This window comes from Oryzias latipes, chromosome 15, assembly GCF_053564925.1.
Source record: "Oryzias latipes strain Hd-rR chromosome 15, Olatipes_Hd-rR_3.1".
Lineage (NCBI taxonomy): Eukaryota > Metazoa > Chordata > Actinopteri > Beloniformes > Adrianichthyidae > Oryzias > Oryzias latipes.
In genome coordinates this window covers 3,122,052-3,149,640 of record NC_136251.1, presented here as the reverse complement: position 1 = coordinate 3,149,640, position 27,589 = coordinate 3,122,052, and the positions used below count along the sequence as shown (strand labels likewise).

Here is a 27,589-nt window from a genome sequence, read left to right as displayed (position 1 = left end):
TGGCATTTCTTTAAAGTGACCCTGAAGACTTTAGCTGTAGTTAGATCACAGTCCTTCCTTAGCATCTGGGTTGTACAGGTCTTTGTTCGTTTGCTATTCTTGAATCTGGAAAGTTCTCTGGAAAGAGCTGCGTTTTATGTTTTATGCTTCATTTGAAGCTTTTCAGAATCCTGTTTGTTGGACTGATCGGCTGCAAAAACAATGTGGTTGAGCATCTGCAGTAAACTCTTGAATGTAAAAAGAAACCGATATTATAACACATCCACTTTTATTTGCAGAAATCATAAATAGACTTAAATAATCAGAAGATGAATAAATACAAAGGGGGGGGGCAGTGATTGATTGATTGATTGATTGATTGATTGATTGATTGATTGGGATTCCTCAGGCAGACGTTCTCTTAAACTACAGTACATCCCTCAGCCTCAGGAAGAGGCTTGGTCTCCCACAGTGCACCCCTCCAGTCCTTCACCCCCCAGCCAGCTCTCATTCAGCTCCCACAGGATCTCCTGCAGCGAAAGCACCGGCAGGGGGGCGTGCTGGACTGCTGCTGGATCTCTGCTGTCCTCCAGAGCAGCCCTGCTGCAGGATTCCTCCAGCTGGCTGAACGGACCCCCGGTTGGTGGGCTGTTCTCCAAGCAGGCGTCCCAGTATCCAGAGTCGGGCGTGTCTGGGATGGAGGAGTGGGGCGTGGAGGGGGTCGCATACGTCTGCGGCTCTCCCGTGAACATCAATGCTTGCTGCATGGAACTGAAGCTGCTCATCTGCAAAGGTTTTCCCCATGGGGGGGAGGCCGGGCCGCTCGGACTGCCAGGCCAGTAGCCCCCCAGAGGAGAGCTGGTGTCCAGATGCCCCCCCTGCTGATGCCCAAACAGGGAACTGAAGTGTGCGTGCTCCTGGGCGTTGGCATAAGCAGCAGGACACTGCCCATAATAGCTGCCCTCCTCCACCTCCTGCTTCACTCGGGACGGGTAGGCCGGTGGGGGGTCGTGAGGTCGAAGTGCCCCCGCCCTGGCAGCGGCGTGGAAAGAGTTGTGCCCCGGACTGTCAGACTGCCACAGAGCTTTCTTGGCTCCTTTACACTTCAGCGTGCGAGCTCTTCGGTTCTGGAACCACACCTGAACAGGAAGAACAGAAGAAACTTCCTGTCAATCACTGGCTGCTTAATCAGGCTCGGGGGGGGGGGGCAAGTCCAGTGCATGTCAGCTTTTAGAGCTGCTGGCTCTGTTTACCCACCCAAAAAACAAGACCCTGATAAAAAGCGCTTGTGTCATCTGTGCAGATAAAGGCGTGAAGCGCTCCACAGATTAGAGTATCTGCTGCTGAATGCAGGATGCATTTGAACACAAAGACTTCTGATGATAACCAAGCAAACATCTTACAACAGAGGCCAGTCGTATGTTTCCACATGCAGTTGCTCCTTGTGCTCGTGCTTGCAGGCATGTGTGTGTTTGCTGGGAACCATTCATTTCAAAATAACTGTTAATCCTGAAAGGGACACTGGAAAATGAAGTAACCGACTTCTTAACACTGTTCAGAGTTTCCGCTGCTGGCAGGAAGGATTTCACTGAATGCTAAACTATGTTGCATTCATTTTCCTTTCCATCTCGTCTCAAAAATAAAGCAGAACCTCTGTGAAACAGCAGGTACCTGAATGCGGGACTCTGGCAGGCCCGTGGTCTGGGACAAGCTCTCTCTGAGGCTGATTCCCGGGTACGGGTCGGTCTCAAACGTGGCTCTCAGGAGCTCCACGTGCTCCTTGGAGAAGCTGGTCCTCTTCCTGCGGCTGGCGCTGCGAGAGGTGCCGCCACCGGAGGCCGCAGATCTGGCGTCGTCTGAGGAACACAGAGATGGGGGTCAACACACGTGACGGGTTTAAAACGTGAAGCTGTCAGGTATGTACACAGATCCACCAAACAGCAAATGCCATTAATTCAATGCGCAGATAAAGAATGAGCTTCTCTTTCTAAAGTGGTTCTGACAGCACTATCAAGTCAAGTAAACACGGCAAAATGAAGATAGCGTTAACCTTCAATGAATTATCTGAGATGATGTATGAAGCAAAAGCTCCTGCAGCTTTTCTGTGTCTTCTGAAGCCCAACATGAACTCTGTTCTGAAGAATTTGTCTCTCATTTCTGTCACTGCAGTGAAATAAATTCCCTTTCTGCTTCAAAACACCAAACAATCCCTGAACTCCAAGAAAAAAAGGAAAATAAAAGAGGCCCCAAAGTCCTGGCTGTGACAGGTCTGAGCGCTCTTACCGCTGCTGGAGTCCTTCCACATGTCTGCACACTGCTGCTCCGTTTGGCAGCGACCAACCACTCTGAGTGTCTGCGCTTTGCACAAGAGCACCTTTTATATTGATCACCTGAGATCCCCCATAGCACCACCTAAACCAGAATGCACTGTGGGGGGGTTGTCAGAGGTACTCTGACCCTTCAAAGCAGCCCCCAACCCCACTCCTTCACCCCCCCCCCCCCCCCCTCTGCTACAGCTGTGGCAAGGTCAAAGGCACACATGACAGGCTGCAGGTTTGAGACAAAAGACGGCCTTTCTCAGGTCGTTAGCCTCATCGAAACCACTTCCGATCATGTGATCATTAGTGCTCTGCTGATCATGTGACAGCTGAACTATACAGACACAAAGCTGTGGAATAAAAACTGTCAGCGGTTTTCTTTTCTTTTTAAAGCCGCTCTTATGCAGAGAAGCTCTTTCATTGGTGTTGGTAAACACAAACAACAGCAAACACTGATGAGCCAACAATGCTCCTCTGTGAGGAGCATCACGGCATCACAGGACAGAGGCGCACGCTGGGACTGACCGGACCTTCCAATGGCGTGCGGCGTGCTTCAGAGGCTGTCTTTGAAGGACCAGTCAGAGTGAGCAGTGAGTGGATGAACATGTCTGGGCCTTCTCCCCCAGAGACCCCATGCTTCACCTGGCTGTGCAGAGGCAGGCATGACCTCTGACCTTTATACCTCAGGCTGCCATGAAATGAGACTTTATACGTGAAGTTTGGTCAAACAAAAATGTCCCTTCCTGCTCTCATTGACACCTTTGACCTCTTGTCTGTCTGTCGCACCAATGATTTCTGAATATCAGCTGCTTGTAAAAAGCATTGACAATGTAAACAACCACATTCAATAGTGAGCAAAGGGCAGGAACGGATTTATAGTATTTGGTAGTATATTGGAAGACAATGCAGCTTGAAGTCCCGTGTTATCTACGGCGACACAAAAGGCCAGAGGTTTTTATCTTTATCTTGGCCAGAATCAATGTTTCAGCGTGTGGAAACGGCTCCTGAAAGTCCCCCAGCCTCAGTCTGAGCTTCATCCAAATCCCATCAAACCCCCTCAGCACTTTGCCAGCTGCTGGACCCAAACCCTCTTCTGTGTCACACAGAAATGTCCCTCTGGGGATTTACACCAGGATCTGAAATGAAGGGGATCACATAAAAAGGACAGGAATCTTATCAGGATATTACTTTACTTGTGAAGTTTACATACAGTGATCAATTGATTGAAGATAAGTGTAAAGAGTCCTGGTCATCTCCTGCACACTGTCAGCATTTTTGGAGGAGATGCTTTTCTGATCAGCTAACCACATCTCCTAAGGAGATGCTGCATGGGTGGACAGGCATGTACAAAAATGATGTCTGAAGTGCAGGAGAAATGAAAACATAGCAAACTTATGGGTGGGCTGCACAGCTGCGTAGTGGTTAAGGCTCTGACTTCACAGAGAGAAGGCCCTGGTTCAGTGTTCCTGTTCTTCCCGTGCATGGTTCTCTTCGGTCACTCCCAGTTCCTTCCACTGTCCAAAAACACGTTTCATGGGGTGTTAGTGATTCATGTTGTCCCTAAGTGTTAATGTGAGACTACAACAGACTGGCGTCTTGCTCAGCGTGAACCCTGCCTTCGTCCAACAGTAGCTGGGTTGACTCCAGCAACCCTGTGACCTCTAACAGGATTCAGCAGGTTCAGAAAAGGGATGAATGGAACTTCTAGGTGCTTCACTGCATTTCAACACTGGAGGGGAAAAAAGTCTAAAACCAAAAAGACTTTGAAGCTTGGAGCTTGTTTTAGTTGATCTGAGCTCTAGTTCCGTGTAACTGAAGCCACAGTAAGACTGTTTTTGCTTTATTTTGGCTCAGGTTAAAGATGGTGAAAATGGTCTGACTGACTGAAAAGACACGGCACATGTAAGCAAACTGCATTGTTCTCCAACTTGACGTGCCGTTTGATAAAGGAAGAGACCTTTATCACCACAAATGCTGTCTTCAACAAACGTTTTATTTCATCTTACTTTACCATCCTAAATCTTTTGTTTTTTTTACTTGTCCTGTCCATCAGCTGCAAACAGATGAGAGCTGAAGGCCTCTTGTGTTTTTTACTGACAGATTTACAACAGAACTGTTAAAACAGATGTTTATGAATATTCTGACATATGAGCTGTATATTTGCCTAAACTCCTTTTGTATTTCAGGCTAAACTTTATATTAAAACGTAATTTATCTTATGTTTGTATACATTTTTGTTGGGACTGGAAGAAAAAAAGAAGGAAGAGGGGAGGTGGATGTTAGAGATGGGGGGTAAGGGTAAAAAAGAAAGGGGTTAGAAAAAAAGAAGGGGTTAAAGAAGGTTGAGGGGGGGTAGAATAACAAAGCAACAGTTGCTGGAGGTGAATCATTGCCATCAGGTGTAGACAGTTGCGCAAAGCTATGCAGCATTTGCGCCTCTAGGGCCGCCGGCCAAAGGGGGCGCCAAACCGAAGTCGTAAAAATTATCTATAGTCCGTATTTTCTAATTTCACAGATGTTTGCGCACATATATTTACATAATACGATCAGTAACAGAAGCACATCGTCACTGATTGGGCGCCCCCGCTGCAGCCGCTCCTCCCTCCCTCGGGTCTTGAACAGAGGGCGCGACCCAACGTGCTGGAGCGCGCTCTCACAGAGACGCGCGCGAGGGCGCGCTGTTGATTGTTTTTATTGGAATTGTGTGATCATCTGATGACAGCGCGCTTAAAATAGAAAGACAAAAGGGACAAAGATGTGGTGTGAATGAAGAAAAGCTTCTCTAAATGATTAAGAGACAGTCAGCAGTGGTAAAAACCGGCTTGGAAACATTCAGGCTAAAGCTACTATGGTAAAATGGTCCCAAGTGTCCTGCAGCTGCTCCTATGGGCAGGAGGGAGAAGTGTGTGTGATGGTGGGTTAGACCAGTGTTTTTCAACCGTTTTTGAGCAACGGCACACTTTACCCTTGGCAAAAATCCTGCGGCACACCAGCATCCAAAAATTAAAAAAAAGGAGAAACTCCTAGTCTGTATTGATCTACAGCCCCTCCACAATCTCACATGCATTTTTGTGATAATTGTGGCAGAAAAAAGCTGGAAGTTGCAGCTGTTTTTTCTAAAAGATGTAATAAAAGTTAAGTTCAAAGATTTAAAAACTTTGTGTGTTCGTTGTGGTTTCAAGACGTTAAGAGGAGAGACTCATTGTGCGCTGAGACGCTGTCACTTTAACCCAATGCATCATGGGAGATGTAGTGATGGCAGACTGACTCTCTTCTCCGAGCTTCATGGTTTTTGTTAACTTGTTCCACGGTCTGATACCGGATTCTGTGGAAAGCTACACCGCTAAAGACGAGCTTTAGCTGGTGTTTTTGTTAGAACTGAGCGACTTTACGAGCAAAATCGGGACAAGGAAGTGAAGACTTTAACCACTGATTGGTCAGACTGATGACGTGTGATTAAACCTCCAAGAATGATTGGTGGAGACAGTTAAAGGGGCGGGACTTTTCCTAAAAGAGCTGAAGCTACCGCTAAATCGCGGTTCCGTCATTCTCATCAAAATGTCTTTAATAGAATCAAATAAACACAAAGAAAAAAGTATTTTATGATCATTCATATTCCTAACTACTCATGGTTTTATCAGGGCCTGTTTGGATGAACACAGAGCTGATATCCTGGAAATGTAAAATGTTTTTAGATCAGTGAATGAAGGCAATTTCACACACACACGCCTAGAGTCACACACACACACTCTACACAAACACAGCTTACAAGGACAAACATGGACACACTCACACACTCATACTGCCTGAAGTCTTCACCACAATAAACAATGTGCTGTAGAAACAAACTTTTATTTTGTAACTGCAGGGCTCATTATTTGGTTAAGGCAGAGTGAGCCTTCCGTGACACGTGAAAGTGAACAACGTCGGGTAACCATGGTAACCAGCCATCCTTGCACATTGGCTGCTGACAGGCACATAAACACTAGGCAGTTTACAAAAACCCTCAGCTAGAGAGCATGTTTTTTAATGAATAGTGTTACTGTTATCTTTGAGATTTGACCTTTTTATAACATGCCTTCACACTTTCTGTCATTGGATAAAACACGCTTCAGTTGCTGTCATGTGTCACCACGGCTGGACTTCCTTCTCAGAGACAAACTTCCCATGAGGCTCTGTGGCGCCTGGAGGCAATAAGGCCAAGTACACCGGGGTAACGGCGCCCTCTTCTGGGGATTTGGGGGCATTGGGACCGGCCATGTCGGTGCGAACCCACCCAGGACAGCAGGCGTTCAGGAGGATCTGAGAAAACAGTCAGTGTCAGACATGGATGGAATTGAAAGTGGGCTGTTGGAAAAGCTGCTGGTTCTCTGGGTTACCCCATCGTTGGGTCTCTCCTTGGACAGACGACGAGCCAAGATCATGGACAGCACCTGAACACAGGAGGGGGCTTCAGTGACTGCAGGGCTTCAACCAGGAAGTCACTGACAGACTGTTTAAGGCTACGTTCACACTGCAGGGCTTAAGCTCAATTCTGATTTTTTGAAAAATCAGATTTTTTTGCAAGTCCATTCACATTTCCAATTAAATGTGAACTTTTGTGATCTCCTGTGTGACCGTGAAATGACCCAGAAGTGACCCGCATGCACAGAAGAGTACTCAACGGTGAACGACGTCACTCATTGTTTGTGGAAGTAGCTAACGTTAACAATGGATGTCAACAACAGTGTTGTCAACAGTTGAGCTCTTTTTGCATTATAACATTTATTTTCACAAAGGAGCCAGCACAATTACAATCTTCTCATTTTAAGAAGGCAATGGAGACAGGATCATCTGTACCCACTGTTGTGGAATGGGGATGTGGATGTGCTGGGGCCGCGTGAAGGAAGGAGAAGGAGAACGGTAATAAAAGAAGGTTTCCCCCATAAATGCTATTGACTCTTTATTAACCCGCTCTGGAGAATCTGAGGGTCCGAACGGGGAAGTGAACCCCGGGGGAGGATCCGCCTTGGGTTCCCCGCGCTTCTGACCACGGTTGGAAAGGTAGAAAAAAAAAGTAATCGCGGGAAAGGTTCAACACCAAGCTCGGCCATTTTGCTGGAATTGTTTTCAAAAACCGCCCGGTTGCGATAAGAGCCCTTGAGTTTGGCCTGAATAGAGCTGTCACCCCAAATATGAATCCAATCGGTGACCTTGCTTCCCTTCCACTGACTGGTCTCAGCAGCATCGTCTGCCATGGTTGATGTTTATGTTCTCGTTCCCGCCTACTTCAACGCAGAATTACGACATTTGTAAAATGTTGATGACGTACGGGTCGGATTCATGTGGCCTGGCCGTTCAGACGGAGGTCGCATTTGAAAAGATCAGATCTGTGTCATTCAGACTGTCATGAAAAGATCAGATACAGGTCGCATTGGGGCAAAAGAAAATCGGAATTGGGTCGTTTCAGCCTGCAGTGTGAACGTAGCCTAAAAGTGTTTTTGATACAGAAGCATGTTCATGCGTTTGAATATCAGTAAAAGTTGTAGCAGACCATAGAATGACGTCGATTTATCCCACATAGTGACTTTACTTTTCAAAGCGTAAATCCTTCTATTAACAAAGCAATAGCAGCCAAAAATGTCCAGTCAGCTTTTTGACGATGTCCTCATGTCTTAAGGTGCAGGAGCTCCTAAAACAGCTGATCTCAGGATCTCATAACGCTTGTCTCCTCGTTTTCTGAAAGGTCTCATCCTAACTAAAGAAGCGACTGATCAGACAGGAAGAGGTGGATTTTCCACATGATCACAATCTGTGATCTACGTTCAGGAAGGCAGCTTATGTTGAACCACAAGTGCATTCACTGCTGTTCTATGCACATGTGGGACACACGACCTGCATAGATATACAGAGAATCAACATAGATCTGTATCTGATATCAACAAGGCGTTTGTACAATAAATCAGGTTCATCCAAGAACAGTGGAGGACGAAAGGGAAGACAGGCCTCCTGCAGGTTTGTAAAGGCTTCAGTTCCCATCATAGCAGCATAAGTGCTTTGATTACAGCGGCCTAAGCATTAGTCACATGTACAGTCTGGCAGACACGTGTGAGTCGTACCGTTAATCCAGTCTTGGAGACTCCGTACGCCATCTCAGGCCAGCCGTCCTGCTTGTGCTGGCCTGCCTTGGCCTTGTCTACGAACCTCTGCATCAGACCTGCCAGCTCCTCCTCGCTGATGTCCTCGCTGCGGAAACGCTGCTGGAGCTCTGGGCTGCACTGGTTCAGCGTTCTGCAGCTGACGAAGCTGGACACGTTCACCACACGGCCTGGAAGCCAGAACCACAGCAGAAGCTCAGACCGGCCCCCCCTGCTGAGGAGACTAGGGGCTAAATAAAGACCATCGGACCCAGCATCAGATCTGCTCCGATGGGGATTTCCAGATCCGTCCCGCCCACAGGATCAGAGAGGAGAACCTGGAAAAAGGTGGAGCTCTCTCCCACAACCAGGAAGAGTCTGCAGGACCAAACACCAGGAGTATTTTGATGATCATTTTAAAAATTGATTCATCGTATTTTGTTGATAAGTATTCGTCATGAGAAAGTCTCTTTTGTTGGAGAATGACGAAAAAACAAACTTTGTGGATCTTCTGGTTTGATTCAGCAGGAAAGTCGCTTTAAAAAAACCTCCTAACCAAATATGAGAAGAGCAGGAACTTTAGAAGCAGGATTCTGGATTGTATCTTTGTGTTGTGACTGTCCTCCAGTTAAGCTGCTTCTCTGTTCATTATATTTTGGTGTTTGCATTAGCGTTGGGCGATGTCCCTTAAACTGGCAGTGGACGATGTTTACAGTAAACCATCGGGATGGACGATGACATCATCGGGGGGGTATTTTTAAATTTTCGTTATTATAAAATTATTATTCGTCATTTTACTTTATTTATTTGATTTAACAACTAATGACTCATCCGCGATGAAAAGATAATGTCCAGTATAAACTTTAACAAAAATGACAAACCAAATAGAAGAGAAGTAGTCTGCTCCAGCACTTGGTTCACTCATGCCGACTGAGCCCCGTGAGGACATACAAAACACAAAACCAAAGCTTCAACAGGACCGACCGGCTGCTCCGCGGACGCCTCTGCGCTCCGCCCTCGCCCCGCGGGCTCCTTGCCTCACCGGGGAGGAGCGCTTCGTGCCCCCCGACGTCTCTGCGTGGTCCGGGCTCGCTGCCGGTGGACCGAGCGAACCGTGTCTCTGAGCAGAGCAGACGGACTTTGTGTTTGAGGGGAAGGGAGGATGCTTTGTAACGTGTGTGCTATGTGTGAGAGACTTCAGACTGCGATCCGTCCCACAGCTCTAGGTGAATGAGCTACAGAACTCAGGAGAACCGGGTCTCCTGGTAAAAGTGTGTAAAAGCGGCTTTAGGGCAGTGTTTGAGCTTTTCAAAGCAGAAATGTCGCTCAGTCCTTAGAAACTGTTCAAACAATCACATGGAATTGTGTTTCCAGTCGTGTCCTGACTAAATAAAGGCTGATGTTATTCCCACATATTAACGTTCACCCAAGATGCAGATTGCAGCATTTCCCGCATGGATTTTATGTTCATTAAAGGCTAAATGTTGTTGTTAGCCTCTCTTAGCCCTGGCTTTTTCCGGCTCCATGCTTCCACACAAAAAAGCACTGACCACAGATTAAAATTTAAACTGTGAGCAAACATGCGTTTCATAATAACCGTATCATTAATAAAAGCATGTTTAGAAGATCATCTAGTATATTGTGGAGCGTCCAGGTATCTATGTATGTAGCCTCTCAGCTGAACTCATTTCGTCTTCCGGTTTTTCATACACTACTGCACATGTGCAAATGATTTATTCCGACCCAAAGTGTGACCATGTGAACGTTTGTTATAAACAAAAAAGTTTTTCTGATCCCATGTGCACGGTTGAATTTTAATCCGACCATTGATCCGATCAAGATATTCTGCCCATGTAACCGCGGCTTATGGTGTCGACTCACAGCGTGGCGGGGGCGTGGCGATGGAATCGTCCATCGTGATGTCAGATTGACATCACGATGGACGATGGTATCGTCCATTGGCACAACAATAGTTTGCATTGTTGTTCTCTGTACATTAATGAGAAACTATTCATTTCAGAGTGCTGGACAGCAAAAAAGGTCTGCAGTTTTCAGCGGCTGCAGGGGGGCCAAAACCTTCACCACATCCGTGTTAATCGGGTATTTAAAAGCTAAACACCCGGAACAGCGTCAGGAATACAAAGAGGAGCTGGCTGTGGGGCTAACAGGAAGGCTAGCGGTGTTAGCGGCACAAAAGATTTGCAAGGGATCGATGTCCGACTTACTGGAAGGGCTTAAATGATTAAATATAAAATAAACATTTGTTTAATTAAAACAAGTTGTTAAAAATGTATTCTAGGTAATTACTGCAATATCAAAAAATAAAGAAAGATGCGGTGACTATTTGGTACTCGGCCGTCAGCCAAAGGTTTTTCCTTCAGTGCATCCCTAGTGACATCACACTCACTCTGATCAGTTCAATTCAGGTGTTTTATACGACTGACCATCTCATGGTTTTGGCGCTGCACTCCTTAAAACCACGAAAAGCCAAGAGTCAGTACCTCCTGCTTTGATGAGCGGCATGAAGGCGGTCAGCACGTCTCTGGTGGCGAAGAAGTTGGTCTTGAGGGTCTCCTCAGCCTGTACGGCGAACGGAGTCGTGTCTGCCACTGAGAAGAGCGCACCAGGCGTCAGTGAGGCGTCACCTGAGCACGGCTGCTTCAGGCCTCCACCGTTCAGGTGCTGCAGCTCCAGACCCACCCTTGAACGCGATGGCGGCGTTGTTGATGAGGACGTCCACTCCTCCATACTTCTCCTTGAAGAAGGCAGCAGCAGTGCTGATGCTGTCCACATCGTTGATGTCCAGCTGCTGGAAGGACGACTTCAGTCCCTCTGAGGACAGGGACGCCACTGCGGCCTGGCCCCGCCCACTGCAGAGAGTTACCAGAAAACAGACGCTGAGGGGAAACAAACACCAGCATCGTTGCTCCATGACCAGATGCTTCAGGCTTTACCAGACTCCAGGAGGTCTGGGTGTTTGGATGGCGTTACCGCCGACACGGACATGCTTTCAGCCCATGCAGACTTACACATCTCTGGCGGTGAGGTAAACGTCTCCCTGGAACTCTCTGCAGAGCGCTCTGACGATGGCCAGGCCGATGCCTTTGTTTCCCCCGGTTACCACGGCAACCCTGGTTGACATGTCTGTTCCAGGAAAGAATTCACTTTTAGAGGGCGTGTTTCTGCTAAACAAACATGATCACGCAACCAGCAGCTTTGGAGAAAGCTGCTGAGTCATGGCGGTGAAGGAGAGGTGGAGTTTTGTTAAAGCGGGACAGAAGGAAACTGAGCAGACAGGATATTCCAGACCAAGGAGGGTGAAACGGACCAAAGCAAGGACAGTTTTCCTGGAAAAACATGACTTTTCAAAGGATTCAATGGAAAATATCCGTCAAATAAGTGCCCACTAAAATATTTGTTTGAACAAATGTGAAATGTTCAGGTTTCTGCTGATATCAGAGCAGCACTGAATGCGTCTGCAGCTCCTTCAGAGTCAGACGTGGTATTTATCTGATTTAAGAGCATTTTGCTGTGAGTGTCACCTTTGGTTTCCAACTGACAGCTGATGAAATGCCTGAAAGAGCCGCTCTGATGAAAATGCCGTTTTTAACCTGCTCTTCAGGGATGTTTCTGATGACGGGGGACATTTAGCAAAAAAAAAAAGATTAAAACTCTATTTCTTTTTTTAAATGACTGGGAATCAAACGAAAAATGCTGTTTTAACAAATCTGGTTGCTGTGACAGAGCTCCAATCAGCAGCCAGGCCACAGCTCCCTGCTCCGCTCCATTCTGATCATCTGTCAGACAAACAGATCCATGAACGTCTCTGTTTTCCTGGTCGGAGCTGGAATCTGGATCAGAACTGGACGAATCTGATGTTGCTGGACAGTTTTGTTGCACCACTAATGTTAGGTTGGGGCTTGTGAGCTAGCAGGAGAGGTTGTAAACAGAGAGCTCTCAGCACCCCCCCCCCCCCCCCCCCCCCAAAGTCATAGGTGGATTTCTAAGGAACCCCTGTCGCTCTGCAGCAGGACTAAGTTCCAGCAACAGAGCTACAGGCCGTTTCTTTCTCTGGACACCGGGGACGGTTTACGGGGAGATCTGAAAGGTCTTTCTTCGTGTCTCGTTTACGTTGCATAACCACGACGTTCACTTCCGCCTGTTAACGGCTCCAAACGGGGAACCCCCGCCTGGAACTGTACGGAAACCCGCGAGGGGCAAAGCGGGAAAGCCTCTTACCGCGCTTCAGTCCGGCGGAGTCCGGGAACAAACGGAGACGAAGCTGAAACGGCAGAAACAACGGACGCGCTGAAGAAATCAGCGTGACAACCACGTGACCAGAGAGGGCGGGCACAGAGATGCTGTGCGCAGCTTTTCTGCGCATTCCCGGATAAACACTGCGGTCGCGTGTGAGCGTGGCTGCTGTAGCGGTGTGTAGCGGTCTTTAGACCAGCGGGGGTCATGTTCTGAGGTTGGAGGGTCTCCCTCCTCCACCGTCTCAGCTCCTGCAGCAGATTCTGTGAGTTACCACGGTAAGTTTACCGCCGTCATTCGGATCTGCGCTGGAAGTCCCTTCACGCCTCCATCCCTCTAACATTGATGCAAACATTTGTGTGTCACACCAGCACAGTGATGCTGGGAGATGACTGGACACACATGAGAGCCTCCCTTTAAAAAATGTGTATGTATGTGTTTATGACCCCAGGCCTGGGGGGTCATGGCACGTGGCAGAGCAGGGCGAACTGCGAGGAGGAGGCGGAGGCGTAAACGTGACGGCAGCACTCAGACTGGTACGGTGGGTTTCCTTCGGTTCATGAGCTCGTCCGGCTGTTCCCGCTCACCGCTGCTCTCCTCCGTGTTCAGAGTCTCTGGGTCACCAGCAGAAGTACGTGAGGCTGATGAAGTTCCTCCATGGGCGGGGCTTCACCTCCACCCCGCTGCAGCCCGCCCTTTTCTCCGGTGAGCCTCACCGAGCTGCTCCTTCTGTGATTAGAGCCAGAATGCTGAGTCATGTTTGTCCAAACCCTCATGTCCCCCCATGCAGACACAGACAGAGGACTGCAGACTCTCCAGCCGATCCAGGTAACTCACCTGACGTGCAGAGCGGTGGCGGTGTGAGGAATCTGTGCGATATGCTGGAAGTTTCCCCCAAAACCTGCCGGGTCAGAGGTTAGCCAGACAAAGCCGATCCTCAAGGACTGCAGCTGAAGTGAAGATACTTTTCTGCAAAGCAGTTATGTTCTGCAGCAAAAATAAGACCTTTAACTTCAGGTTTTAATGCAGACTTTAGTGACCTCATCTGGGTTTGACTTTAGGAAGAAAATCTGTGTTAGGACAGTGATAAAATAAAGAAAACAGTGCTAAGCCTCCTCAGTTTCTACATGATCTGGTTTGAAATGAAGAACTCTCCTCAACCGCATCAAAGACCAGAGCAGAGACTCTTCATCGGTGGAGATCTGCTGTTACAACTGTAACTGTGGAGAAACTTCAGGAGTGAATGAACCAAATGAGTCTGGGGGGAAGGAGGACTCATCCAGGGGGTCATGAAAGAAGGAAGTGACCTTTGAACTGTCAGAAGGAGACACTAGAACTATAAACTAACAGTGACCTTTGAACTGTCAGAAGGAGACACCAGAACCATGAACTAACACTGTCTGTGTCATATCATCCTAACTATTGATGAACGATGTTCAGATGAGCTCCTCCGCTCAGACTGATGTCACAGGTTTGGCGATGGCGAATGGTTAGGTTGATCTCTAGAAGGAATGGCGTGCTGCTCTTGTGTCAGCTGTTCTCCTGCTCAGAGTCTCAGGTTGTCACCTGAACTTGCTGTCTGTGCTTCAGCCTGGCGGGATGCTGGTTTCATTGCCGGAGTCCTGCCTCCTCACCACCTCCACGGTTCTGCACAGCTACCTGGGGCCGTTCTTAAAGAGGTGGGGGCTGACCTGAAGTGTCTCTGATGAGGTCAGTCCTCTGCTGGAGTCTGAACTGTTTGTTTCTGCAGCTGGAAGCCCCGCCCTTCCTCCCTTGTGGCGCTTTGTGTCTTTCTGGTGTGCGAGCGGCACAGAGGCGAGGCCTCTGATTGGTTCCCGTATATAGACGTCCTCCCCTGTTCCTACTGTTGCCCTCCTTATTTCACCGACACTGTGATGGCTGTCCTACCTTCTGGAGTTCGGAGGCGCGCTGAGGAGCAGAGGGAGGGGCTGCAACACCTTTACGCCGTCCACCAGGACTTCTTCATGTGAGTCTGTGTACACACCTGGACCCAGGTGATAGGTCACTTCTCCCTGGGTTACTATGGCAGCAGATTGGAAACATCTTGGAAGGTAGAGTCCAAGAGAAAAAACAAAAATGTTGAGAAGGAAAACTCTAGTTCAACCTTTTATAAAAGTCAGAGAACGCCTGGTCTGAAGATGACGCAATCAGTGTGCTGAACTATCCCATCAGTGTGCTGAACTACCCCATCGGTGTGCTGAAGTACATCATCGGTGTGCTGAAGTACCCCATCGGTGTGCTGAAGTACCCCATCGGTGTGCTGAAGTACATCATCGGTGTGCTGAAGTACCCCATCGGTGTGCTGAAGTACCCCATCGGTGTGCTGAAGTACCCCATCGGTGTGCTGAACTACCCCATCAGTGTGCTGAACTACCCCATCAGTGTGCTGAACTACCCCATCAGTGTGCTGAACTACCCCATCAGTGTGCTGAACTACCCCATCAGTGTGCTGAACTACCCCATCAGTGTGCTGAACTACCCCATCAGTGTGCTGAACTATCCCATCAGTGTGCGGAACTACCCCATCAGTGTGCTGAACTACCCCATCAGTGTACTGAGCTATCCCATCAGTGTGCTGAGCTACCCCATCAGTGTGCTGAGCTACCCCATCAGTGTGCTGAACTACCCCATCAGTGTGCTGAACTACCCCATCAGTGTACTGAGCTATCCCATCAGTGTGCTGAGCTACCCCATCAGTGTGCTGAGCTACCCCATCAGTGTGCTGAACTACCCCATCAGTGTGCTGAACTACCCCATCAGTGTGCTGAACTACCCCATCAGTGTGCTGAACTATCCCATCAGTGTGCGGAACTACCCCATCAGTGTGCTGAACTACCCCATCAGTGTACTGAGCTATCCCATCAGTGTGCTGAGCTACCCCATCAGTGTGCTGAGCTACCCCATCAGTGTGCGGAACTACCCCATCAGTGTGCTGAACTACCCCATCAGTGTACTGAGCTATCCCATCAGTGTGCTGAGCTACCCCATCAGTGTGCTGAGCTACCCCATCAGTGTGCTGAGCTACCCCATCAGTGTGCTGAGCTACCCCATCAGTGTGCTGAGCTACCCCATCAGTGTGCTGAACTACCCCATCAGTGTACTGAGCTATCCCATCAGTGTGCTGAGCTACCCCATCAGTGTGCTGAGCTACCCCATCAGTGTGCTGAACTACCCCATCAGTGTGCTGAACTACCCCATCAGTGTGCGGAACTACCCCATCAGTGTTGTGGAACTACCCCATCAGTGTGCTGAACTACCCCATAAGTGTGTGGAACTACCCCATCAGTGTGCTGAACTACCCCATCAGTGTGCTGAACTACCCCATCAGTGTTGCTGAACTATCCCATCAGTGTTGCTGAACTATCCCATCAGTGTGCTGAACTACCCCATCAGTGTTGCTGAACTACCCCATAAGTGTGCTGAACTACCCCATCAGTGTGCTGAACTACCCCATCAGTGTGCTGAACTACCCCATCAGTGTTGCTGAACTACCCCATCAGTGTGCTGAACTACCCCATCAGTGTTGCTGAACTACCCCATCAGTGTGCTGAGCTACCCCATCAGTGTGCTGAACTACCCCATCAGTGTGCTGAACTACCCCATCAGTGTGCTGAACTACCCCATCAGTGTGCTGAACTACCCCATCAGTGTGCTGAACTACCCCATCCGTGTTGCTGAACTATCCCATAAGTGTGCTGAACTATCCCATAAGTGTGCTGAACTATCCCATAAGTGTGCTGAACTACCCCATCAGTGTTGCTGAACTACCCCATCAGTGTGCGGAACTACCCCATCAGTGTGCGGAAATACCCCATCAGTGTGCTGAACTACCCCATCAGTGTGCTGAACTACCCCATCAGTGTGCGGAACTACCCCATCAGTGTTGCTGAACTATCCCATCAGTGTGCGGAACTACCCCATCAGTGTTGCTGAACTACCCCATCAGTGTTGCTGAACTACCCCATCAGTGTTGCTGAACTACCCCATCAGTGTGATGAACTACCCCAGCTGTATGCTGAAATACCCCAGCTGTATGCAGAAATACCCCAGCTGTATGCAGAAATACCCCACAGCATTTTCTAAAAAGAGGTGATCTGACTGCATTGAAGGACTGCAGACCATTTTCAAAGGTGTCACTCTGTCTAAAGTGTTAGAGACCTGCATCTCTAGAGGATTCTCTAGAGGTAAACAGTATTTTATCTGACTGTCAATCAGGTTCTAGAAAAACTCCCAGCACCATAACAGCTGTGTCAACAGCTGTGTCAACATCTGTGAACGATGTTTGTTCTGCCTGTGAGAAACAGAAATGTTTCTATTTTACGTAGACATTTGATTCTGTCCACAAATCTGATAAAAGAATACAGCCCCCCCCCACCCACCCCCCCCCACCCATATATATTTGCTCCACATGACTCAGTTATTGAAGTTGTAAATAGTTGTTAGTATTTGGGAAATAGCTGATGATTCGTCGTCCTTAAAGCCGCATGTCGATGCCCTTGTGAGAAATCTGCAGACATCTACCTCAGAAAATAACTTTTTTTTATGCGAGAAGACTTGTTGCTGCAACATTTCTTCCAGATCACGTTTGTTTGTTTTTTTGTTTTTTTTTACATTTAATTTTACGTTTTTGCACTTTTAAAATACAAACAAATCAAGATAAGAAAGCACAATCAAGTAAAGAAATAAAATGAAAAAAAATATATACAACAACAAAGCAAACAAGCAAAGTTGAACAAGTGGGGCTTAGATCACATGTTTTATACACGCATGCCCCAGGCAGAGCTCTGCGCACAGTGGACTCGGTTTTCCATGCCTCCTTGTGTTTGTGTGGCACATGAACTCATCACTGAGATTGGTTTGAGGGTTGGTTGGCCTGCCTCAGCTGGTCATAGGATTGCACACTGGCACAGATTTATACTGGAGGCTCTCATTGGACGGCTCCCCTCGTGTCTGATTGTGGCTCTGCAGCACAGATCTGATGGACCTTATGCTCTCAGGGATCTACTCACTGTCAGTCCTGAGCGTTCAAACAGAAAAAGAAAAGATGACTTTTTAAAATAAAACTCCTCCTCAAAGCTCATAACTTTGACACGGTTTGATTACGAAGGACCTGAAAATAATATCACTGACCTGTTGCTGTATTTAATCAATTATTTAGTTGTTTTATTCTACTTTAGTTATATTTTTTGACATATTGTAATTCTATAAAATGTCTTGGGTGTGTGTAACTAAGAGCTCAGTGGATCTCAATAGGATTTCTTTCCTTGTTAAATAGAATAAAATAAATCCCGACAACCAGATTGATCTGTCTGAGGTCATTTATCGAATAGTTTCAAAATAAAAAGAAACAACAATAATCAATTCTGGAAAATACCATTTAGATTGAGACATGGTAGATTTATTTTGCGATAACATAAAAATGACAGTGCATCAGCGTGCGACACACGTGATGTCATTAACAGGGATCAGTCCATCAGTCCAATGTGTAGACTTTAGTCATGTGACCATTCAGTGTAGACAGGGGTGTCAAACATACGGGCCGCGGGCCGGATCCGGCCCACCAGGTGCTTTAGTCTGGCCCACACATGAAGGGTAAAAATCACAAAGATGTTTAAAAAAGAAAGCACATTTCTAGTCCATTCCTGTGGCGAGTTATGATTTTTTAAAGAAATAACCGAAATGCGCAATTCCGCCACTAGGGGGAGCAAAGCAAAGGCAAAACAGGTGAAACAGCATAACTCTGCACCTGCCAAAAGCGAAACATAACAGCTCTGTGTCTGGATAGGCAGTAGTTGGGTGGTAGTTTCCCTGTGAGCCTCACCGCTGTTAGGTTGCTATAGATATAGAATGATCAGTAGTGACACAATATTGACCAACATGTTAAAAAGTAAAAAAGGTTAAAGTGAAGTCCTAAGCTTTCCAGGAAAAATGGACAGAGTTTTATTTGTTCACAGAGCTGAATTAAACCAAGAAAAGATTCTTGGACATTTCATTGTGTTTTGCTCACTTGAATGACAGTAAATGTGTTTCTGCACAGGATTTGAATCCTGATCGTGATGGCCGGGTGAAGTTTCAGGAGAGAGAGAGAGGTTAACTCCAAACTCTTATGTTCACAAATGTTTGCAAGTTTAATTTAGCGTAATTATTTAATGGTTTGGACAATTACATTTTAGGCAGGTGTTTCATTTTTTTCGGTAGCCCCTCTTAAGTTTATTATTGTGATTGCTTCAGTGTCAGATGTAAAATATTCAGTCTGTATAAAATTGAACAAACCAATATGTTTTAAAGTGAAATTAATTTTATTTAAGATTCATTGGCCTCTGTGAATGAATGTGTAATAAGAAATGATTAGGCTACCATGTTGGTTGAGGCATGTATTCCAATTGGGTAAAAAAACAAAAACAATGCTGTTATTTTGCCTTTACGTTACTGGTCCGGCCCACTTGGGATCAGACGGGTTGAATGTGGCCCCCGAACCAAAATGAGTTTGACACCCCTGGTCTAAAATGTTCCAAGAATGTTCCCTTTGGATGTGGAAGAACATCTCCATTCCAGAATCCTCATCCTCTGGTTCAGAACATGAACTCTGCTTACATTGTGGGTCCAGGTCCCTGCAGCCGGTTCTGAGCCACCCCCCTGAGGAGGTGCTGACATATGAAGCTCTGAGGTACACCCCCCCCCCCACACGTATGCAGACGCTGTCAGCACGAAGATGGATGCTTTGGATCAAAGTCCCCCCTCCTGCCCCACAGGTGGGCCTGGTGCAGCATCAACACCCGCTCCGTCTTCATGGACCGCCCATCCAGCAGCTTCCTGTCGGGACCGGATAATTACGCTTTAGCTCCGTTTCTGGACCTGCTGAATCACCGCCCAGATGTGCAGGTCTGTCTTGTGTTGCCTAACCCCTCCCCCCACCGACCCCCTATATGCACTGATTGGGTCATCTTACATAAGCTTCCCTCTTCTAGGTGAAAGCGGGTTTTAACCGGACCTCAGGATGTTATGAAATCAGAAGCATCTCTGGAGTCCAACGCTATCACCAGGCCTTCATCAACTACGGTTCCCATGACAACCAACGCCTCCTGCTGGAATACGGCTTTGTCTCCTCCTGCAACCCTCACAGTGTTATCTATGTAGAAGAAGGTAGCCTGCAGAAGTTTGGGAGAGCCCCAGCATCCATTTGTTCCTCCATTTTCTTGTGTTCTCAGATTTGCTCTGTGAAGTTCTACGGGGGGATGAAAGCCTGGATGAGAAGATGAAGTTTCTCAGAGAAAACGGTTTCCTTCAGTAAGTCTGCTTTACGGTTTTGGGAGTTTTGCGATCGCCATGTCACCACTGCCTTCCTCCTCCATCGCGCAGGAACCTGACGCTGTCCGATGAAGGTCCCAGCTGGAGGCTCCTGACGGCCCTCAGGCTGCTCTCGCCGCTCCCAATACCACGGTAAGACTCCACCCCATGCTGCCCTTCTCGCTCTGAAATCTGCATCTCTGACCAGTTGGCTTTCCAGTCAGCGCTGGAGGACGCTGCTGCTCGGACAGATGGTCAGCGATGAGGAGGCGCAGCGCAGCGTTCAGACCGCCAAGACGCTGTGCGAGCGCCTGCTGAGGGAAACGAGGACGTCTCTGCAGGAGGTGAGGAGGAGCCTGACCACCAGGGGGCAGCTTTCAGTGACACTCACACCTGGAACTGTTTGTGCAGATCTCCCACCTCCTCCAGCAGTCTGAGCGGCCAGTCAGGGAGCAGCTACAAGTGGTTGGGTCATTGCGGAGGGAGGAGAGGTGCATCCTGGGAAACTGCCTGGAGGTTCTAAAGTCTGCACTAGAGATCTGACTTCTGATGGGTGCATTAGTCTGGACTGCTGCAGGTGAGGAGCTGAGGCGTTTTCATGGAGACCATGGGTAAACCCAGACAAAGCTGAACTGTTTTGTGTTTGTGGACTGCAAGTTGATCTTCAGTGAGTCTGCAGAAACTCCACAAGTTTGAAGCTGGAAACATTCCTTCATGAAGACTAAGGTTTTCAAAATGTGGAAGATCGAACAAAAAGAACTTTTCAGCATTCAATATTTTAATTAAAAAAAATCTAATTTTATTTGACAACCTTTCCGTGTTGCAAATGATAACGAGGCTTTCATAATACGAGCCTGCTTGGGCTAAACCCCTGAATACTGCACACCTGGATCCTCCAGGGAGCTGCTCAGCCGGGCGGTTCTGCCGCTGCGGTCGGGTACGCTCTGGTCCAGAAAACATCATTCGAACAGCAGAGTAGTCAGAAAGTCTGCATGGTCAGAGTCTAGTTTCTAACAGAATCTTGGCCTTCATCGCCCCAGAGGATGCAGACTTCTCATCAGGGCGGGTTTGTTTGTTTTCACTCTGCAGCTGCAGCAGGTTCTTCTTCGTCTGCCGTCACACCTGCTCCTCCTCCCGGAGGCGGCGGCTCAGCTTGTCCAGCACCACGGCCAGCTCCACCTTCCTGTCCATCTTCAGGTACACGTCCTTCCTGATTGGATGAAGGGTCAGCCAATCAGCTGCGAGCTCCGCCAGTAGCCGGACGTGTTTTTCCATGTCGCCTGTTTGAAATGGGGTTATAGTTAGAGTACATCCTGACCCACAGAACCGCGAACCAGCAGTAGTACCGCAAAACCGGTTCTCACCTGTAGTGAGGGCAGAGGCGTAGCTCGCAACCATGCGGCTGCACGCCGCCGCCATTGTCAAAGCCGCCTTCTTCTCAGCCACGAAGATGCCGCGCAGGATCCGGGCCAGATCCACCAGCCGGGACATCATCAGCAGGCGCTCTTCATGGGCCGGGTCCCGGGTCATGACCGCCTGCAGCTTCTGGGCCTCTTTGGCCCGAATCTGAAGTTGAAACAGAAAACTTTAGCACGCGGAAAACCGTCCCGACTGGACATGGGCGGCTCTGGTGGGTAATAGTTATAGTGTAAACACCCACCCGATCCAGCAAGGACTGGGACACCCCCTTCAAAGAGCCTGGAACTGGGGCTACAGGTTCTGCTGCCTTCTGGGCACACACAGAACCCTGAGCAGGTCGGGGCTGGACTTGCTGAGCTGCAGAAATCAACGCCTTCTCCATCTGAACACGATAATGGGTCAGAACAAATACATCAAAAGCTTAACTTTAAGAACCATGCAAACTTGGATCCGGTACCTTGGGATTGATAAGCAAGCGGGCCCGGTCCAGTACCTCCTGGGCTGTAGACAGGGTCTCCCTGTGAGGCGGTTCAGGTAACGGGCTCACCGGCACCGCAGGAACTAAATCCACGTTAAAGCGGGGATGCCAGCGGGTCAGCCTGTCTTCCGGAACCGAAACAGGCGGAACCAATGAAGACAAAAACTCCTACAAGACAGAACGATTTGACCGAGACATGAGCCATCAGACAGAACCGGGGTCGTAGTGCGAGACGTGATCGGGGCGCTGCTCACCTGATGGTGCTGCTTCACGAGGGAGATCAGGTTCTGGTGGAAGACACGCCTTCTCTCCAGCAGAAGGGAGGCGGACAGAACAGGCCGGGCCTGGCTGTGGTCTGAGGAGGACACATAGATGTGAATACAGCTTCCAGGGGGCGGTGCCACTTGTTATGGGGGGGTGTCTGACCTGAGACAATGATGGGCTCCACAGTGAGCTGGTACTCGCCCTTCTTGATGCCACTGCTGAAGGTGGGAATGTTCTTCTCTTGCTTCAGGGCGTAAGCCTCAGGGAAGACTGTCCGGATCTGGGCCACATGGTTCTGCTCAAAGCGCCTTGGAGAGAAAACACAGAAACCTTGAGCTGGTTACAAAGAACGGAAAATTCTGATCAGAACCAGTTTAATCTGATGGTCCATTGCAGAGGTGTGGACTAAAGTCATGTGATTTGGACTGGAGTCGTGAATTTAAAGACTCATCTTGGACTTTCACAGCAGTGACTCGTGACTTGACTCAGACTTGAACCCTTCGACTCGGAAAGACTTACTATTTTCCCCCACATCCAAAGATTAAGAAGTTTTTGACAAAGCCCACACCACGTTCTCTTTTTCTGTTTACATCAGTGATGTCAGCATGACATCAACCAATGAAACAGCAGAAAAACATTTCTCCGTTAATTGAAGTTTCTGTTTGCAGGTGTTGTTACGTTCTGGCATAAAAGTTGTGAGGTTGTCAACAAAAAATGGTTTGTGGTTTGCAGAACATGCGGATAAGAGGATAACTTAGTTGGTTACACAGGAAACCAGGGTTTGATTCCCGGGGATGAAGACACAGAGGCTACGTTCACACTGCAGGGCTTAATGCTCAATTCCGATTTTTTTCTGCAAGGCCGTTCACATTTCCAATTAAATGCGAATTTTTGTGATCTCCTGTGTGACCGTGGAATGACCCGGAAGTGACCCGCATGTGCAGAAGAGTACTTAACAGTGAACGACGTCACTCATTGTTTGTGGAAGTAGCTAACGTTAACAATGGATGTCAACAACAGTGTTGTCAACAGCAGAGCTCTTTTTGCATTATTACATTAATTTTCACAAAGGAGCCAGCACAATTACAATCTTCTCATTTTAAGAAGGCATTGGAGCCAGGATCGTCTGGACCCACTGTTGTGGAATGGGGATGTGGATGTGTGTGTAAGAGAGAGGAGAGAGCGTGTAGCGGGGTAGAGAATGATGAGACAGGCAGTGTGGGCGCGCATTCATGTTGTGTGTTACGGAGGAAGGACAACGGTGATAAAAGAAGGTTTCCCCCAGAATAAATGCCTTTGACTCTTTATTAACCCGTTCTAGAGAGTCCTGGAGAATCTAAGGGTCAGAACAGGGAGGAGGAGGAGGATCCACCTTGGGTCCCCCGCGCTTCTGATCACGGTCGGATAGGGGAGAAAGAAAAAAAAAGTAATCGCGGGAAAGGTTCAACACCACGCTCGGCCATTTAGCTGGAAATTTTTTCAAAAACTCCCCGGTTGCGATAAAAGCCCTGGAGTTTGGCCTGAATAGAGCTGTCACCCCAAATATGAATCAATCGGTGACCTCGCTTCCCTTCCACTGACTGGTCTCAGCAGCATCGTCCACCATGGTTGATGTTTATGTTCTCGTTTCCACCTACTTCAACGCAGAATTATGACTTTTGTTGCGTATCGATGACGTACGGGTCGGATTCATGTGGCCTGGCCGGTCGCATTTCAAAAGATCTGATACGTATCGGATTCAGGACCACAGACGGAGGTCGCGTTCATGATTCAGGACCACATACCCAAGTGGCCTGGGTCGCATTTGAAAAGATCGGATCTGTGTCGTTCAGACTGTTGTGAATCAAATACAGGCATAGGGGGGAAAAAAATCAGAATTGGGTCGTTTCAGCCTGCAGTGTGAACGTAGCCTGAGCTACTAATGGGACAATTACCATTACAATGTGGAGCTATGACATAATCCGGTGAGGGTCCTTGGACAAGGCCCTTAACACTGCAGTCCTCCTCATGAGTGACAATGAAACATGTCGGCTCAGACGTGCTTGTAAATGTCGATAAATAAATACAGTTCCTAAAAGCACACATGGTCTGTGTACATAATAAGAATAGTGTTGAAATGACTCGAAACAGTCAACAATAGGACTTGCACCGGAGAACTTTAGACTGGTTGGTCTTTACACTTGACCGCCTTTGACTTGGGGACAAATACTTTAGACTTAGTTGTGACTTGCAAAGCACTGACTTGGTCCAAAGCCTACCTGTGGGTCATGTCCTGGACCCCCTGCTGGACCTTGGCGAAGGTGGCGGTCTCACAGCGGTTGTAGAGCATGGCGACCACAGTGTCCATGCTGCGGAACATCTCGGCCAGAAGTCTAAAGTGGAGCGGTAGAACCAAGCCTGGTGGGATGTCCTGGGCGAGCGTGTGGTACCGCTGGTACGCTGGCCGCTCGGCGCTGCACGCCACCAAAGAAAAAGAAAAAACTATGATTTCTTCACCTGACCTGACCAAACCAGAACCAAACGGACCAGCTCACCTGTCCTGTGTGAGTGCATCTCCTGGTTTCTCCTCTGACTCTGCACTCTTCTGGACCTTTGCAGACAGCTGTTTGGCCAGAACCAGCCTGGCCTGGAGATTGTGGACATCTGCAGGAGTCACCGAAGAGGAGGCGGCAGGAGGGACAGCCTCCACCTGCTTCTTGATCTTTTGAAGGCGACACTTTAGAGCAGCAAGGTCCTCCTTACACAGAACCTGCAGACAGGTCACCCACCGGGTCAGAACCAGAACAAAGACAGAAAGCAGAAAATAGTGCAGCAACTGTCGACCCCGGAGATCTTCCTGGTTCACGCCCGACACAAACACTGATGGCCTTAGAACAAAGCTGTGAGGCACAGAGGTGGAGTGTTCATGATGTGGGCTTTGCACACAGAACATGCTTAAGCTCCATGAAGCCAGTCCACTGCAGACCAGGCATCATCCTGTGGAGAGGATCATCTCATGTTCAGGCCAGGGCTACAAAACCAGCTACAAGACCCGACCCGAGTCTTCCAAGCCTCTAACTGCTCAGAGTTCAAGTACAGCACATGTGTCAGTCTCGGCCCGTGAGCCGGAACATTGCAGTAGGTGTTATATCTTATAAATGTTTCATAAAGCAGGCTGAAGAATCAGTTATCATGAACTCTGGCAGTACTTTTTGACCACACAATGTAAAACGTGACAAGGGGTTTGGTCATCATCCTGGTGCAGAAAGAAACAACCATAACAGCAGGCCGACAACAAAACAGACAGAAACTCCCCGATCCGCCCAGACAGGCAGAAGGAACGGTATCCCACAATTCCCAGCGCTGCAAGCAGGCCCAAACCCAATGTGTCTGTGACCTTCACTAAAATATTAGCTACTAATCCCATCATGCAGTGTGTGAGCTGCCTTGCCAGACAGCAGTGTCCCTGCCCAGGGGGGTGGGGGTAGGTGGTGGACATCATTGGGGGGGGGGTCAGCTCATCACCTGTAACTGTCCTCTTATGTGTCCCCTCTCTAAATGACTTTGATATGGATGATGTGATCAGTTTTAGCCCGCAGCACCGCCTCCATCACCAATAAACGGCTCATGGCGTCTTCAGTTCACCCACGGCTCCGACAGGATGTATGCGAGGAGAAAAACGCGTATTTTGGAATATTTATACATTAATTTGTTACATAAAATTCCATAAATGTAAACAAATCAGAGGTTTGTTTGTTTTTTCGTCTTTCAAAGTTTGCTTAATTTCTAACTGGTCTAATTTTCACAGAATACAATTAAAAAGTTACGTTGTAATAGTTTTATAGTTTAAAGAAGTGTGTTTTGGATTTTGGACCCAGTGCAATTAACCGAAATTTGGTGTCGAACCCGCAGCCTCCCCAGACTCAAACAAAAATCCCCCACCCCCCTTTTTTCAACTTTTGGATCCGGTTCTTCAAACTCTGAACCCGGTCCACTTCTCTTTGCAGATAGTGGGTCATAGTTGTGGACCCGAACCGCGGGGTTTTGGCTCAGTAGCAGCCGTAGCCGACTTGTACTAAAGGGGTTAACGTTACCTGTGCTTGAGCCCCACCAAAGGGGTTTTTGGACCGTCTCGTATCATCATCGGGCAGGACCAGCTTCTTCCGCGCGCCCCTGCGCGCCCGCGTGTCCGGCGCGGGCTCCCCCCCGCCAGCCTGGACCCTCCGCGTCCTCTTGGCCGAACTGTGCTCCGCCGCAGCGGACCCCCGCTCCGGGCTCAGCCCGGAGGGCCGCTTCGGGGTCTGCGGGCTGGACGCAGCCTTTGCGGCGTTCGCGGTCCGGTCCTCACGCCCGGCCGCTTCAGCGATGACCCGCACGAACTCCCGGTGAACCGGGGAGGACGGCGGACCTGCGGGTTTCTTCGGTCCGGAAGCGCCTTTCTTCCGCTGAGAGAAGAACTCGGTGAGCCGAACCTGGGCCATTTCGTCCGTGTGCCGACCCGATGCGAAGCTACAACACAAACAAACTCATCCGGAAGTTAACGAGCGTCACATGAAGAAGAAAACAATTTTCGCGCGAAATCAAGCAAACCACGCCCTTTCCGGGGCACGTGACCCGTACAACCGGGGTGGGGAGGGGGTGTCAAAAAGACCGACAAAACAATCAGTGGGACAAGATTACACACAATGATACATAATTGAAAATGAAAGATGTACAAAAACTGCTGAACAGTTTGGCTTAATTACAAAAAGATGATGTCTTTTAAAAAACAACAACACGGCGTTAAATAATATTTATCACAAACTATGCAGCCAGAAGGAAATCTTTCCTTTTCAATCATTTACTTAACCATCATAGCCTACCTGATATTTTCTGCTTGTTTTTCAAAAACAAAATTGTGATGCTTCCAGGTGTTTAATGGTGATTAATTTTGAATTAACTTTGAACATTTTGACAACCCCCCCCAAAAACCATCTTGATTACATAAAGTCAATCAACCCCTGAATGTGTTGCTATTGTCTCAAGGAACATTCCATCAAAAAGGTCTTTGTTCTGAGGAAACCCGGACAAAGATCTGCTCTTCTGCTAATTAACGTGGAGGCCAGCATGAGTTCAATCATCCCTCAGTTTCTCTTCAGCTTCTCTGTGGTCCCTTTTAAGTTTCCAGTCGTCTTCTCTTTTAAGATAGTTGGAAACATACATGAGCACCTTCCGTGTCTCTACATACAGAGGTCAACTTTCAGGTTTGTGAAGCTGCCTATCAGGAGGATGTCAGGAAAAGATGAGAAGTTGATTAAGTTTGGGAGCAGAAGAATTAGGATTTCTAAGTGTGACATTAAGTCTGCCTTCCCCCAAAGATAACCTCTTCAATCACCGTCACTTTTTCTTTCTGGATATCTAAATCAAGAAGGACATTGAGTGTTTGTCTGCATCCAGGAGTTCAGCTGCTCCAGGCAGCAGAGACAGGACAGAGC

At 48.2% G+C, this 27,589-nt stretch overlaps 4 protein-coding genes across 9 annotated transcripts; 1 reads left to right on the top strand and 3 right to left on the bottom strand.

The window, feature by feature from the left end:
• Positions 1-251: 251 nt before the first annotated feature.
• mxtx1 (mix-type homeobox gene 1) lies at positions 252-2,366 on the bottom strand. Its single transcript, XM_023963469.2, has 3 exons — positions 2,263-2,366; positions 1,651-1,835; positions 252-1,118 (listed from the first exon to the last, which is right to left on the bottom strand). The coding sequence occupies exons 1-3, from the start codon at positions 2,282-2,284 to the stop codon at positions 426-428; spliced, it is 900 nt and encodes a 299-aa protein (XP_023819237.2). The 5' UTR covers positions 2,285-2,366; the 3' UTR covers positions 252-425.
• A 3,764-nt stretch (positions 2,367-6,130) lies between these two features.
• On the bottom strand, positions 6,131-13,239 carry cbr1 (carbonyl reductase 1). Of its 2 annotated transcripts, none has more exons than XM_023962933.2 (7): positions 13,114-13,239; positions 11,443-11,557; positions 11,114-11,283; positions 10,915-11,022; positions 8,396-8,604; positions 6,677-6,730; positions 6,131-6,599 (listed from the first exon to the last, which is right to left on the bottom strand). In XM_023962933.2, the coding sequence occupies exons 1-7, from the start codon at positions 13,130-13,132 to the stop codon at positions 6,426-6,428; spliced, it is 849 nt and encodes a 282-aa protein (XP_023818701.1). In that variant the 5' UTR covers positions 13,133-13,239; the 3' UTR covers positions 6,131-6,425. The 2 variants fall into 2 exon arrangements, with proteins under 2 accessions (XP_023818701.1, NP_001131060.1); NM_001137588.1 differs by lacking the exon at positions 13,114-13,239 and adding an exon at positions 12,653-12,697 and having other exon boundaries at positions 6,267-6,599.
• Positions 12,806-24,858, top strand: setd4 (SET domain containing 4). 5 transcript variants are annotated; one of them, XM_020709235.3, is made up of 14 exons: positions 12,890-12,945; positions 13,119-13,203; positions 13,277-13,372; positions 13,458-13,495; positions 14,258-14,346; positions 14,418-14,654; positions 19,296-19,355; positions 19,441-19,570; positions 19,657-19,831; positions 19,897-19,975; positions 20,048-20,128; positions 20,196-20,319; positions 20,387-20,552; positions 24,735-24,858. In XM_020709235.3, exons 2-13 carry the CDS (start codon positions 13,131-13,133, stop codon positions 20,516-20,518), a joined length of 1,314 nt encoding a protein of 437 aa, XP_020564894.1. In that variant the 5' UTR covers positions 12,890-12,945; positions 13,119-13,130; the 3' UTR covers positions 20,519-20,552; positions 24,735-24,858. The 5 variants fall into 5 exon arrangements, with proteins under 5 accessions (XP_078787790.1, XP_020564894.1, XP_078787787.1 ...); XM_078931661.1 differs by lacking the exon at positions 24,735-24,858 and adding an exon at positions 21,065-21,172; XM_078931665.1 differs by lacking the exon at positions 24,735-24,858 and adding an exon at positions 21,065-21,172 and having other exon boundaries at positions 13,458-14,156.
• cdt1 (chromatin licensing and DNA replication factor 1) lies at positions 20,736-26,689 on the bottom strand. The gene is made up of 9 exons (XM_023963352.2): positions 26,210-26,689; positions 24,671-24,885; positions 24,395-24,589; positions 22,299-22,444; positions 22,127-22,227; positions 21,852-22,040; positions 21,636-21,776; positions 21,340-21,541; positions 20,736-21,255 (listed from the first exon to the last, which is right to left on the bottom strand). Exons 1-9 carry the CDS (start codon positions 26,594-26,596, stop codon positions 21,092-21,094), a joined length of 1,740 nt encoding a protein of 579 aa, XP_023819120.1. The 5' UTR covers positions 26,597-26,689; the 3' UTR covers positions 20,736-21,091.
• Positions 26,690-27,589: the final 900 nt, after the last annotated feature.

Excerpts from the sequence above, each read along its gene's own strand:
- cdt1 (XM_023963352.2), bottom strand. The coding sequence starts at position 26,596 with ATGGCCCAGGTTCGGCTCACCGAGTTCTTCTCTCAGCGGAAGAAAGGC. Across the intron at positions 24,886-26,209 it reads TTGGTGGGGCTCAAGCACAG|GTTCTGTGTAAGGAGGACCT; the intron begins GTAACGTTAACC and ends ACCTGTCTGCAG. Across the intron at positions 24,590-24,670 it reads GATGCACTCACACAGGACAG|CGCCGAGCGGCCAGCGTACC; the intron begins GTGAGCTGGTCC and ends GGTGGCGTGCAG.
- cbr1 (XM_023962933.2), bottom strand. Across the intron at positions 6,731-8,395 it reads TCTCCAAGACTGGATTAACG|GTGCTGTCCATGATCTTGGC; the intron begins GTACGACTCACA and ends TCCTGTGTTCAG. Across the intron at positions 6,600-6,676 it reads AGGAGAGACCCAACGATGGG|ATCCTCCTGAACGCCTGCTG; the intron begins GTAACCCAGAGA and ends CTGTTTTCTCAG.
- setd4 (XM_020709235.3), top strand. The coding sequence starts at position 13,131 with ATGGCACGTGGCAGAGCAGGGCGAACTGCGAGGAGGAGGCGGAGGCGT. Across the intron at positions 13,204-13,276 it reads TGACGGCAGCACTCAGACTG|AGTCTCTGGGTCACCAGCAG; the intron begins GTACGGTGGGTT and ends CTCCGTGTTCAG. Across the intron at positions 20,320-20,386 it reads CGAGGACGTCTCTGCAGGAG|ATCTCCCACCTCCTCCAGCA; the intron begins GTGAGGAGGAGC and ends CTGTTTGTGCAG.
- mxtx1 (XM_023963469.2), bottom strand. The coding sequence starts at position 2,284 with ATGTGGAAGGACTCCAGCAGCG. Across the intron at positions 1,836-2,262 it reads GTGGAAGGACTCCAGCAGCG|ACGACGCCAGATCTGCGGCC; the intron begins GTAAGAGCGCTC and ends TGTGTTCCTCAG. Across the intron at positions 1,119-1,650 it reads TGCCAGAGTCCCGCATTCAG|GTGTGGTTCCAGAACCGAAG; the intron begins GTACCTGCTGTT and ends CTTCCTGTTCAG.